We start from the raw sequence: 13272 nt of genomic DNA, 5'->3' as shown, positions 1-13272 counted from the left end.
CTGGACATTAATCTAAATGAAAATGGCCATTAGTGCTCGACATTTGATCCAATGACAGCTACTTACCCGCCACCACCATATGGTACTCATTCCAGCTGACAGAGCTGCTTCAATAGCCTCAATGTAACCAAAAAACTCAGCCCTCCATAGTTTCAATGGGTCAGCAGTAGATTCATCTGCATCTGCCTCACTGTCATCTTCAGACTTGCTCTAAACTTGTCAGATAAGTCTCTTGAGGCTGCCGACTTTGCTTTTTGTCATGAGCTGTGATGACAAAACAGTTTGATTCAACTCATAATATCATGCTTCAAACTTAATACTTGTTAGGATAATGATGCGACTCGTATGAAATAAATGACATACCACTTTCTCTGCAAATACATCATTAAGTAAATGTGATGGCCAGTGCTTTTTAAAGTATGATATTTTCATTGTTGGATCTAGCACTGTGCTTGCAAATGTCAGAGTGGACCAACAAACAAACAAGATAGTTACGAACACATGGCAATTACATACATGGGGGTGTCCATTGTCCTCTCATAGTACCCATCTAACTTGTTTGCTGCTGCCTTGAGCACATCAGTGAATCGACTATATTTAAATTTTCCTCCTTGTGATGTCCATCATCTGTGAAGAGTCTCCAGTGCTGGAATAGCAAGATGAAGAGTTGATCTGTGATCTGAAGAGAACACTTGGTGAGCAACATCAGGATACTAATAATAGAGAATCAGATCAGGCCAACAATCACAAACCAATTTCACTAAATGCACTGAAAGGAGGTCTGTGAATTGACTAGTTCATTGAAGGTGAATCAACTCAGCTCTAGGTCAAATGATGAATCAAGGGGAGGGACACAAGAAGCTGATATAATGATATGGTGCGATGCCTGGTCTGCTATGCTTGCAGGGACAAGCACATTCGATCCAAGGGGAAGCAAGGAAGACAAATCCACAGTCGCTCAGCAGCTGTGCAAGATGAGCAACATAAGCGCAAAGCATGGGGAACTTGCGTGCGGGAACACGAAATGTGAAAGTGCAAAAATGTGAAATAAGACTAGTAATGAACGAGGGCTCAATGAGTGACAACAAAAAGACTGCTAATATCTTCTGACTCTAGCTATGGACATGATGGGAGAACTCCACTAGGGTAAAGTGTGGTATAATGTGCTAAAGGGTGAAAAATGCGGACCTATATATGTGTCTTGTTAAGTGGGCCGAGTGTGAGATAATGTATGTAATAGGGTATGTAAGTCAGGGTCCATGCTCTAATATGGTGCCATATTGATTAAAATGCGAAAATACATACCAGAGAGACTTGCTGGACAGTGGATGAATGCTCCTGGATGATAGGGCGATGACAGCGCAGGAAAGTGAGTGATACGCAAGCGTGAGAACTTTGCGTGAGGCTTGCATGTGTGGGAAAGTGATGCCTGATATGGAAATAGCTGGGAAAAGGCTAGGGAATGATGCTGCAAGTTGGTGCTGTGAACTCAAGTGGTAGGAACTGAAGTATAACACATTGCAAGCCTGTAGTATTGTAAATCTCTACATTGTGTCCATTCCACAGGTGACAATTGAAAATGATCAATTTTTGAGTGTTTGATTAGATTAGATTCTTGGTGACCCATCTCATAGACAAAAGTATCAACATGCTATGATATGCAACTAATAACAAAAAAAACACACCTTGTTGCATTCAGCATAATTGAGTATCACATATATTGAAGACCAACAAACTTTCATATTGAGCAGCAGCTGTATTGGTGAAGACATGCCAGCCTTAATTTGAATGGTCTTGTATAGTTCTTTCTGTTTTGCAGATCAACATTCCTAAACATTGGAAGTCAATGATATAAGGTTTGAAATTATGACTGCCATAGTATCTTGATGCAAATACTGCAGATGAGGCCAACCTCATCCCAATCATTCTGAGATGTGTCAGGTTTATGTGCATGTGAATCATGAGGGCTATAGTGGGGCACTTGGCTGTATGTACTTATGAGGGTCTGTGTCCCAAGATTAATGACATGTGCTAGACAACTATCAAGATGGTCAGTGATTCCACTATTAAAATTGTGTAAATAGACTTACTTTATCTTGCATGACTGCCATGAAAATTCCTTCATGTACTTTGTCTTGTACAGCTGCAAGAACTCTTGTAGCATTGTGTTATTGTTGCTCACATTGTCACACATAACATTGTAGAAAGTTGATCTCTGCTGGGCTCAGCAGAAATTGTACTACCTAGACAACAAATATTTAGGTAGATCTTAGCACGACCTATGCTGCTATACTTGCAGAGCAAGTGCGTTCAATCCTAAAGGGATTGCTAATTGGTATTAGTAGTAAAAATGTGTCAGTAATGCAATTAACAAAATGTCCGATGGTGCGAAATGATGTCTGAAGGTAATCCGATGATGTCCGAAGGTACTTATCCAATGTCCGAAGCCAAAGTGCAATGTCCGAGATTTCGGACTTTCGGACTTCACGATAATGTTACGACTTGGATGGTATCTGTTGGCGACGCTCAAACAGAGCTTGTGTCGTCAACGGTCTGTGGACGTCCTTGGGCTAGCCCAAGGTTAGGGGTCGTACTTGGCGTGTCTTCGGCAAGTACGATTTGACGCCTATGTCCAAATCGGGTAGCTTATGTCACGCGGGTGTGAGACGATAAGCTATATCGGCCTAGGCTTACGACACCCGAAGGTTAATCGTAAGGATTGTCGTTAATTAGAAGGACAGAAGTCCGACTAGTTAACAGGGGCTTTGTTCGTCGACGAAGTCGATGAGCAAAGGTCGAGACTATAGGCTTATCCGCGAAGAGCAGATAAGAAGATAGAATATAGACTGCTGGCGAGGCAGAAGGATCACTCTGGTGAGAGTAGGAGGTCAAGAACCAAGTAGATTCAAGTTAGGGAATATGGTACATGGTAGCGAGTTTATATAGAGGACAGGGGACGTATTAGTGGATGATAACTCGTACTACCGGGAGAGGCAATCGGTAAAGGGTAAGACCATAATAGGAAGGCACGTTCGATCTAGGTAGAACGTGCTGGATAAGAAAGTGAGTCAAAGATCAGAATGAGAAGTGAAACACGCAGGGGCACGATCGTGCAACTGCGGATCTAAGTATAAGTCGCATGTGCGACTGCGCACCGAGTCAGAGATCAAGAAAGGAAAAATAGGGCAAAGGGGATGCGTCATGCATCGTGTCATAGGTTACCGTCCAGACGGTAGGGGACTATCCGCAGGATCAGTCAGGTGATGAAACGGAGCATGGGTATGCTTCGTCAGCGAACGGATCCGGCCAAATGTACTGGCTTTGCTGAAGCGACAGGTAGAGGGTGAAAGGGAATGCGAGGATGACGAGGATGACAAGGGTAAGGTTGGGGTAAGGGTATGATGCGAGGGCTGATACGAGGAGGATCAGGAGAAAAATAGTAGGGGCCCAAGCATCTAGATGTTCTTGTAACAGATAATAGGTCGGAAACTTTATAATGAGTGTCAGATTGCAAGCGGTATGCGCGAGTATAACAAGTGACGGAGTATGATGGTGAACGAATGGTAATATTTCGCAATGCAACTAAGAACTACGAGAATATTCTGGGTGATCCGCAGAGTCGGCAAACGGCTCCTAACTACTGGATGATGATTGCTATGGGTCACTACAGAGTATTTAAGTAAGTACGTAGAAATTCAGAAAACTACAGGCGAAGATAGTAGCGATATATTTCGGGTCTGTGTTACGACTTGGATGGTATCTGTTGATGATGCTCAAACAGAGCATGTGTCGTCAACGGTCGAGGATGTCCTTGGGCTAGCCCAAGGTTAGGGGTCTTACTTGGCGAGGCTTTGGCAAGTAAGATTTGATGCCTATGTCCAAATCGGGTAGCTTATGTCAAGCGGGTGCGAGACGATAAGCTATATCGGCCTAGGCTTACGACACCCGAAGGTTAATCGTAAGATCGTCGTTAATTAGAAGGACAGAAGTCCGACTAGTTAACAGGGGCTTTGCTTGTCGACGAAGTCGATGAGTAAAGATCGAGACTATAGGCTTATCCGCGAGGAGCAGATAAGAAGATAGAATATAGACTGCTGGCGAGGCAGAAAGGATCACTCTGGTGAGAGTAGGAGGTCAAGAACCAAGTAGATTCAAGTTAGGGAATATGTTACATGGTAGCGAGTTTATATAGAGGACGTGATACATATTAGTGGATGATAACTCGTACTACCAAGAGAAGTAAACGGTAAAGGGTATGACCATAATAGGAAGGCACGTTCGAGGTGAAACACGGGCGAGACCTGAACGTGCAGATAAGAAATGAGTCAAAGATCAGAATAAGAAGTGAAATGCGCAGAGGCACAATCGTGCAACTGCGGAACTAAGTATAAGTCGCATGTGTGACTGCGCATCGAAGTCAGAGATCAAGAAAGGGAATAGGGCAAAGGGGATGCGTCGTGCATCATATCATAGGTTACCGTCCGGACGGTAAGGGCAAGGGGACTGTCCACAGGATCAGTCAGGTGGTGGAACGGAGCATGGGTATGCTTCGTCAGCAAAAGGATCTGGCCAGATGTACTGGCTCTGCTGAAGCGACAGGTAGAGAGCGAAAGGGAATGCGAGGATGACAAGGATGACAAGGGTAAGGTCGGGGTCAGGGTAAGGGTATGACGCGAGGGCTGATACGAGGAGGATTAGGAGAAAAATGGTGGGGGCCCAAGCGTCTAGATGTTCTTGTAACAGTCTGATGTCCTATGTAATAAGACACGAGGTGCTGCGGACATGTAATAACACAGTACGAATGTCAGAAAACATGCACGGGAATGACTACGCACCTAGTGAGGCTAGTTCGGATGGACAGGACACAGGATGGACAAGTGCGTGTGAAGTGCAATCGGCCGATGCGATGTCCGAAGGTCCGATGTGCCGGATCCGATATGGAGTGGCTTGGACATGTGCGAAAGTGCGTCGGACATGTGCGCATATGTTTCGGGTGTTGACGTGAGTATGGAAATACGTGGTTTTGAGCCCAATGCCGCGACCATCGCTACAATGTACTCGAGCTAGCTGTTACAAGAACATCTAGATGCTTGGGCCCCTACCATTTTTCTCCTTATTCTCCTTGTCTCAGCCCTTGCATCACACCCTTACCCTGACCTTGCTCTTGTTATCCTCGTCATCCTTGCATTTCCCTTCGCTCTCTACTTGTCATTCCAGTAGAGCCAGTACATCTATCTGGACCCTTTCTCTGATGAAGCATACCCATGCTCCGCTCCACCTGATGACTGATCCTGTGGACAGTCACCTTTACCCTTACCGTCCAGACAGTAACCTATGATACGATGCATGCTGCATCCCCTTTGCCCTGTTTCCTTTCTTGATCTATGACTCGGTGCGCAATTGCACGTTGTACTTATACTTAGCTCCACAGTTGCATGATTGTGCCCCTGCTTGTTTCACTTCCTGTTTCTGTTCTTTGACTCATTTCTTATCTGCACATTCCGGTTTGCCCATGACTCACCTGAACGTGCCTTCCCTTTTCTAGTATCATCCTTTAACCAGTTCCTCTTCTGGTTGTATGAGTTATTATCCACTAATACACTTCCTCCCCTCTATATAAACTCACTACCATGTATCTAATTCCTTAACGTGAATCTACTTGGTTCTTGATCTCCTACTCCTAACAAGAGTGATTCTTTCTGCCTAGCCAGCAGTCTATATTCTACTTTCTTATCTGCTCATCGTGGATAAGTCTTTAGTCTTGATCTTTACTCATCAACTTTGTTGATGAGCAAAGCCCTTGTTACTAGTCGGACTTCTGTCCTTCTATTAATGCAGATCTTACGATTAACCTTCAGGTGTCGTAGGCCTTGGCAGATACACTTATCATCGAGCTTCGCTTGACATAAGCTACCCAATTTGGACATAGGCATTAAACCTTGCTTGCTGAAGCCTCGCCAAGCAAGACTCCTAACTTTGGGTTAGCCCAGAGATGTCTTTGACTGTTGACAACACACGCTCTGTTTGAGCATTGTCAACAGATACTATCCAAGTCCATAACACTAGCCAAGTTGTAAGTATTATAGCACACAGGAAGAAGTAAAGTAATGCAGACCTTATGAGTGATGTCAATACAATCCAGTACCTTGAACAAGGCACCTCCTAAGTGCTTAGCATTGTACACATTATTCAGCTGTGTAAAACCAAGACTGCATTGTATTGTTCTCTTTGATCCAGTGGCCCATGACGACAAAGTACTCATTGACGTTTCTGGCCTTCCATGCATCACATATTATATTGACAGCTCCACTGACAGAGTCACTCTATAATATATATTAGAAAGAATGAGTGCTGAAAAAGATGGTATGTACATTGAGTTTTGCTTTCAGTTGGGTCAAATGATTCTTGAAAACCTGCATGATCTCAGCACACATGGCTTTACAACCTGGAAATTTGACACCATGTGTTGCACAGGAGGCTATATCAATTATCTTCTCGAACTTTGGATGTTTAATGGTGTGTATGGGCTGCCATTATGTTGATTAGTATATGGTTTGATAATGACAACTACGCTTATCCTGGTCTGTTGCAATGAGCCACTTGATAGCTGCTGTTTTGAAAAGCTTATCAGTGTATGGAATCATGTGCTCTGAAAGCTTTTGCTCCATCATATGTGCATTGATAGTTTGCTGGGCTTGGGCAGTTTTTTTTTTTTCATCTTTGACATTGCCAGGCAATTTAGAGATAAAGTCGTTAGTCTTAGCCCATTGCCAATATGTTCTCTATTAACATACATGATTAAGATTCCTGCAAGTCACCACAATACTTAATAGAACTTGCCACAAATTTAGCTTCTGTGTGTCAGCACAGTGCAGTCATCTTGTTCACAATAATGCACTGACCTCTAGTAATGTGAATGAATCATTAGAACTATACAGAATCAAACGATTGTAAGATAACTCATGGGCAGACCTTGTATTTATGGTGCTTCTTGACTGTTCCATTGGTGTTAGTATGTTTAAATGGGTTACTAAAAAATTAGTTAATGTTACAAGTCCTGTCTTCATGTGAGGGGCCAGCATCAGTGACAGACTGCATGTCAATGTCAGTGAGAATTCCTTCATCATCAAATTTAGTGTGGTCTATTGCAGGGGCTTTTTTCGGTGGACTCATTTGGCTGTTGCTTCTATGTGAGTAATGACATATCTTACATTGGTGAGACTCGCATTTGAGGTTCACTCGTGCATTTTCATGCTCACCATTATCAGATTTGGTATCATTGAATTCATCATCTTTGACTTGTGCTCTTTTGCTGTTGTCATGGATAAGTGCAGCCTATGCAGGAAGGACAATGAGCCCCTTCAGTGACAAATTCCATATTATACGGGTCACCCAACCTACATAATATCCCGTATAAGATGGGCCAGTGGACTATGGGCCAATGTGATGTATATCCCCGATGTTGATGGATGGGCTGGGAGGGATATTATTTCCGATGTTGACGGGTAGGCCCAACTGTGCTGATATTATATATATCCTCGAAGATATCCGGTGGGCCAATGTAATGGTTTATTGTATAGATGGGTGGGCTGACGTACTGGAATTATTTTGTAGATGGGTGGGCCAAGGGAGTGGTGGAATATTTATTATATAGATGGGTGGGCCAAGGGAGCAGTGGAATATTCATTATATAGATGGGTGGGCTGATGGAGGGGATGTTATATAGATGGGTGGGCCAAGGTAGTGAGATATCTGTCTGACATTCACGGATCTGTGAGAATGACACAAAAGATCGAATTCGCCAAGGAAACTATAGTCAGTGATGTCTTTTCAAGAGATCTTCTGTCTTGGTGGATTTAAGGTGACAGCTTGCACATTGTAGTGGTTGATTGCATTACAAATAGCCTCTGATCACTGTTGTAGTGCTTTACCAATTTGTTGATGTAGCTTGTACCCTAAAAATGTTAGCTTAATTAGTGATCAACAATAAACAAGCACCTGTGCTGGACAAGGACAACTTCAAAAGCTCAAATAACCTCATGACAACCAGGTGCTCCAGGTCATCTAGCACGCTGTGATACTTGCTCAAAGCTACTTCCTCCTTGAAATGGTTGTACTCCTCGCCACCGACCTCCAATCATCCTTCAACAGCTAAGAGAGTTTCTACATGCACAACCAATGCTTCAGCATGCTGTAATTTGGCATATGAAGAATCCACCTGAATGTGAGCTTGTGCGAGCGCAGTGTTCATCTGCTCTAAGTTACCAGCAGTAATTGTGGTGAGAGAATTGTTGGCAGCTTTGTGCGCTAAGTCCCAATCAGCTCTAATGATTTAGTGTCAGGGCGACATGTCAATGAAATAGTTAACATTTACCTCCATTCAGCAAGCTTGTCAAGCACCTCAATGTACCGAACTGATGTAGAGACTCATGTGTCTCAATGTCTGATATGAGGCGCTATACCATCATTATTTCCCCATATTCCAGCTCTTATCCAAAGGATCAGTCATGCATATTTCCCACGCCTCTAACACGTTGTGTGCCAATACATGCGCATCCACACTGTATTTATAGCTCCCTGCACTTCCGCTGTCCGTCTGCCCATGTCCTCCCTGGTTCACTGGTGAGTACTTTAGTAATTCTCACATGCTGATGTACCTTCAGTTTGATTTACATACCCATGCATTATGCGGTCACATTAGATCCTGAAGATAAATTTAGATTTATGTTACTTGGCTCGGCTCCGCACTCAGATGTGCCACTTATTATATTCACATGTAGTCAATTTTCATCTTAAAAGAACGAGTGTTGGAAATGTGGAGGACTTCTCTTTTACGCACCCTTTACCTCTACATATTCTGACCCTAGGCTGTATCAAGCCTTAAGAATATATTCCCTTATCACATCTCTGCTCAAGTCTAAGTCCCTGTGACTCACTCTCTATATCTGCATACCTCAACCCTTGTTTAGACGTGCACGCCTCATGTACACATATTTCACATATCTGCATCCCACCAATGCATCTGCCAATGTGCTTCACTTACGCATGCTTTGCCTTCACGCACGTCCATATATTTGTGTGCTTGTAATGAGCACTACACTTAAGTTCTGCTTCCCTCACACATATCCCCTTTGTGCATCTGTACTCATGCATCCGCCTACGCACTTGCCTAGTTGACAAAAGTTTCCCTCCACTGATTTCAGAGGAACTTCTCTCAGTAGCTGTCCTTTGGGTTGAGACACATTCTCGCATCCAGGTCTTTCTGTAGAGCCCCCTCAGGCTTTAGCTTCCCTTTAGCTTAGTCAAGATTCCTCACCTTCACCGATGTAAAGAGTAAATCTCTGCTGGGCTCAGCAGAAATTGTACTACCTAGTTAACAATATTTAGGTAGATCTTTAGAATGACCTAGTCTGCTATACTTGCAGAGCAAGTGAGTTCGATCCTAAATGGATTGCTAATTGGTATTAGTAGTATAAATGTGTCAGTAATGCAAATAACAAATGTCCAAAGCTAAGAAACAATGTCCAATGGTTATCCAATGCTGTCCAAGGGTACTTATCTGATGTCTGAAGCCAAAGTGCAATGTCTGAGATTTTGGACTTTTGGACTTCATGAGTATAGGTCAAAAACTATGTAACAAGTGTCGGGTTGCGAGTATAATGAATGGCAGATTTGTGATGGCGAAAGAATAGTAATATTTTGCAAATCAACTAAGAACTACGAAAATATTCTGAAAGTGACCCAGCTACAGGTGGATGGATAAGTAAGAGTCACTACAGAGTATTTATCTATCTATGTAGGAAACTGGAATACCATAGGCAAAGGTAGTAGCAATAATTTTCGGGTCTGATGTCCTATGTAATAAGACACGAGGTACTGTGGACTATGGGAAAACATGTAATAACACTGTCTAAACTGTTAGCAATGAAGATAAGACTAAGTGCGCACCTAGTAGGGGCTAGCAGGATGTGACTGGACATAGGTGCGACAATATCCAATGATGTGCAATCATGTCCAATGTAATGTCCAATGTGATGTCCGATGGAAAGTGCAAAAGTCCAAAGCTAAGTGTGTTGGATCTGATGCGGAAAGGCTTGGACATATGCAGAAATATGTCGGACATGTTTAGGAATGATTCAGACATGTTGCAGATGACTTGGAATGAGTAGTGTTTGACGTAGGTGTTGAAAATGCTGGTTCTGAGCTCAGCACAAGGATCATCATTACACTGAGAGGCGATCTTTTTCAGGTGGTTGCTTCAAACCATTGAGGTAATCATGTTCTTCCTTGAGGAAACAAGGGAAGTCAGCATCAGCAAGGCTGAGCTCAGATTGAATGATGCCTAGTTTGGCTGTGAGCATGCTGGCTTGTTTCGTTGCTTCACGATAATGATTCAGCAAAAAATTAGCTAACAAAATATCAGATTTGTAATTTAATATAGGGAAATTATGCACAAAGCACAGCATACTTGTCTGCATCCCACAAGGTAAAGTGTTCTTCAATGGTCTGATGCTGATGGAATGGGTTTGCATGCCTAGTGCCACATGCAAGCTCATTTGACGAGGAAAATATGTGCTCACACCCTTCGCCCTCAGTATGTCCAGTGCCTGGAATATACATTGGATGCCAGACCAGTTGGCATTTGCAGTTGTGTGCATGTCCGTGGAGCGCACCAATCATCATTCAAAAATTTAATTCAGATGCTGGTGGGCCTAAGGCGCTATTCATTAAGGTCTTGGAGAATGCACAGCTGATGTCATAAGCACAAGCTCCATTCTTTCCATAAACTGTGAGAAGCTTATTGATAAGTGTGAGGGGATATTTAGACCTGTCAATTGAATCAGTGCCAAATTAACTAACAGTGAGAGTGAATTACAATTCTCCACTTTGGATCATGTCACAGGCCAGAAGTACAAAATGATGATGACAGGCAGCAATAAAAATACCTGATTCATGGATGACCGAGAACATCTTGTGTGTTTCAGGTCCAGCATTTTGCCAGCAACTAATGCAAGTGAGTGAGCCTGATGTAGACTCAATGAGTTTATATTCCCAATCATCAGGACTTGGGGCCTGTATGAGATGATCAAACAATGATAATGTCAGAAGAAAAGACTTACTCCTCAAGCTTTGACTTCACCCTTGAATTGGTCTACAGTGGCAGGTTCAATCCAGTAGTCTGAATGTGCCTTTTAAGAATCTATGTGTGCAGTTGTACCATATATAGTGGAGTCCCAGTGTTTCAAGCTATTGTTGCCATCTATTGAGACAAGCCAGTCAAAATGAAGTGCAGGCTCATCCTGGAGCTTGTAGAAACATGCTGGACAGGAATTGAGTAATCACCAATTAGGCCTGTCATGATTGAGGGCTGCCTGGAGACACTTATTGACACAATGAACGATTTCAAGGTATATGTCATATGCAGCTGAAAATTGCATGCACAAGTATGGCCTATATAAAATCTATTAGATGCCCATGAGATAATTCACCAGACAAGGCATCTACTTACACTGTACAGAAAACACAAAGCTTTGCACTGAGCTTGGATGCTGAAATGAGGACATGTTCGATGAATTTGACAGTAGGTGGCAAGAGTGCGTAGGGATATCACAACATTGGGATACACTGGTGAACACCCAATGTAGCCATGATAGATCAGGGTCTCGTTAGGGTACTTGTAAGATATCAATGATGAGGTGATGACTGGCTTCTCTCTGAATATAAATTAGCAAAAATAGAAGTGGGAAGTCTAATATACATACAAAAAATATCTACAAGGTCGATGTTGCTCAGTGAAAGGCACTGAGTATCGCTTGAAGATGGCACTGCAGGTGGTTCATTGAATATTGACATACCATTCTCAACAGAGCGAGAATGATAGTCAAGATAGGCATCCACAAGGAGATCTATTTGAGTACCCCAATGAGCTGTTTGGTTTTCTATCTGGTCATGGTGTGTGCGGTGATCTGTATAGTGGCTATGACTTAGGATGAGACCAAGCGAGGGCGGATAGGCAAATAACACTCACCCGCCACTTATCCCAGCAATTTGGCTGGCAAGACCTTCAAAAGCTTTGTGTTCACCACCCACATGGCTAAACTCCAAGCCTTCCTCTCTAGGGGGTGCTGTATGTGGGAGCATGTTGGACTCTATGCCATAGTCAGTTATCATATCATGCACTGTATCATGATCTTCCATTGACATCTCTAAGATAAAACTGTGAAGACTACGTTATAAACTTGGAAGATGATGATAGCTAACCTTGAATTTCTGCCCAACACATAGCATCTGCATTAGCTACATGCTGGGACTGTTTGCCAGCTGTGAGAACATGTGTTTAGTGACAATGTCCTCTGAAAGAATGAGATACAACCAATTTTGAAAGGCCATTGAACCTGGTACAGCCTGATCCATGAGACATGGCATGCTGGTGCAGTTTTGACCACTGTAGGCAATGTTGTAAAGGTAAGGAGCAAGGGGCATGAGAACGCCCCTTGCTCAAACAAGGCCTCATTAAAAACAGGCCCAAAACAGAAGCTGCCGAAATGAGAGGAAAGACAAGACTTTGAGGCTAGGAGAGCCTGCGCTGTGGGACATAGTGTGAGGGCTGTCCTGGCCACTGTAGGCAGTGGCCATGAAGGTAAGGAGTGAGGGGTGTGGGAAGGCCCCTCGCTCACATAGGGCCTAATTGAGAATGGGCCTGGAACGGAAACTGCCGGAAGGCAGGAAAGGCGGTGTAACGATGGTTGTGGTGCTGGGCTCGGAAGCAGTCAATCTAACACTTACATCCCATACCATTCCTCGACCTTCCTCGACCTTTCAAAGGCCGCGCACACTTGTCTGAACGTTCCACAGGCAGTCCTTGTGTTCCAAGGCCCATCTGAACCTCGCGAGTTACCATACCATGTCCTATCCTCGTCCTTTTGACTTCGCTAGTTGTTAAGGTCATACTCTCATATTAACAGATCTGATAGGGCTTCAGCCTCAGCTCATATGCTGTGCCCCTTTTCCAAGTACTGCCCCTTATTTCAGAGAGGGAGATATAACACATCCAGAGGATTGGACAAGTACCATAATGATATCCGAAGGTTGTCCGGATAACGGAAACATGCATAAGACTAATCCGGACAGGTACGGACTAGAAAACAACAGAGTATAGACTATCCGAAGATAGAGTCAGAGATGTAGACTTATAGGATACAATCCTTAAGTCTCGGAATGCGACAAGAGCTTAACTAGGCTCGAGTACGGAGGATGGAAAGAGAACAAACT

At 43.4% G+C, this 13272-nt stretch overlaps 2 protein-coding genes across 2 annotated transcripts; both read right to left on the bottom strand.

Moving 5' to 3' along the window:
- Positions 1-7969: 7969 nt before the first annotated feature.
- EDB93DRAFT_1243693 (uncharacterized protein) lies at positions 7970-10680 on the bottom strand (the record flags this gene model as incomplete). Its single annotated transcript, XM_041452177.1, has 4 exons — positions 7970-8119; positions 8150-8324; positions 10228-10408; positions 10455-10680. The coding sequence occupies 4 exons, from the start codon at positions 10678-10680 to the stop codon at positions 7970-7972; spliced, it is 732 nt and encodes a 243-aa protein (XP_041301022.1).
- A 443-nt stretch (positions 10681-11123) lies between these two features.
- On the bottom strand, positions 11124-12421 carry EDB93DRAFT_1243692 (uncharacterized protein; the record flags this gene model as incomplete). Its single annotated transcript, XM_041452176.1, has 8 exons — positions 11124-11179; positions 11219-11320; positions 11381-11425; positions 11506-11625; positions 11899-11939; positions 12029-12206; positions 12262-12321; positions 12346-12421. 8 exons carry the CDS (start codon positions 12419-12421, stop codon positions 11124-11126), a joined length of 678 nt encoding a protein of 225 aa, XP_041301021.1.
- Positions 12422-13272: the final 851 nt, after the last annotated feature.

The sequence above is a fragment of the Suillus bovinus genome (assembly GCF_016758785.1).
Source record: "Suillus bovinus strain UH-Sbo-P2 chromosome Unknown EDB93scaffold_149, whole genome shotgun sequence".
Lineage (NCBI taxonomy): Eukaryota > Fungi > Basidiomycota > Agaricomycetes > Boletales > Suillaceae > Suillus > Suillus bovinus.
This window is presented reverse-complemented; position numbering and strand designations above follow the sequence as displayed.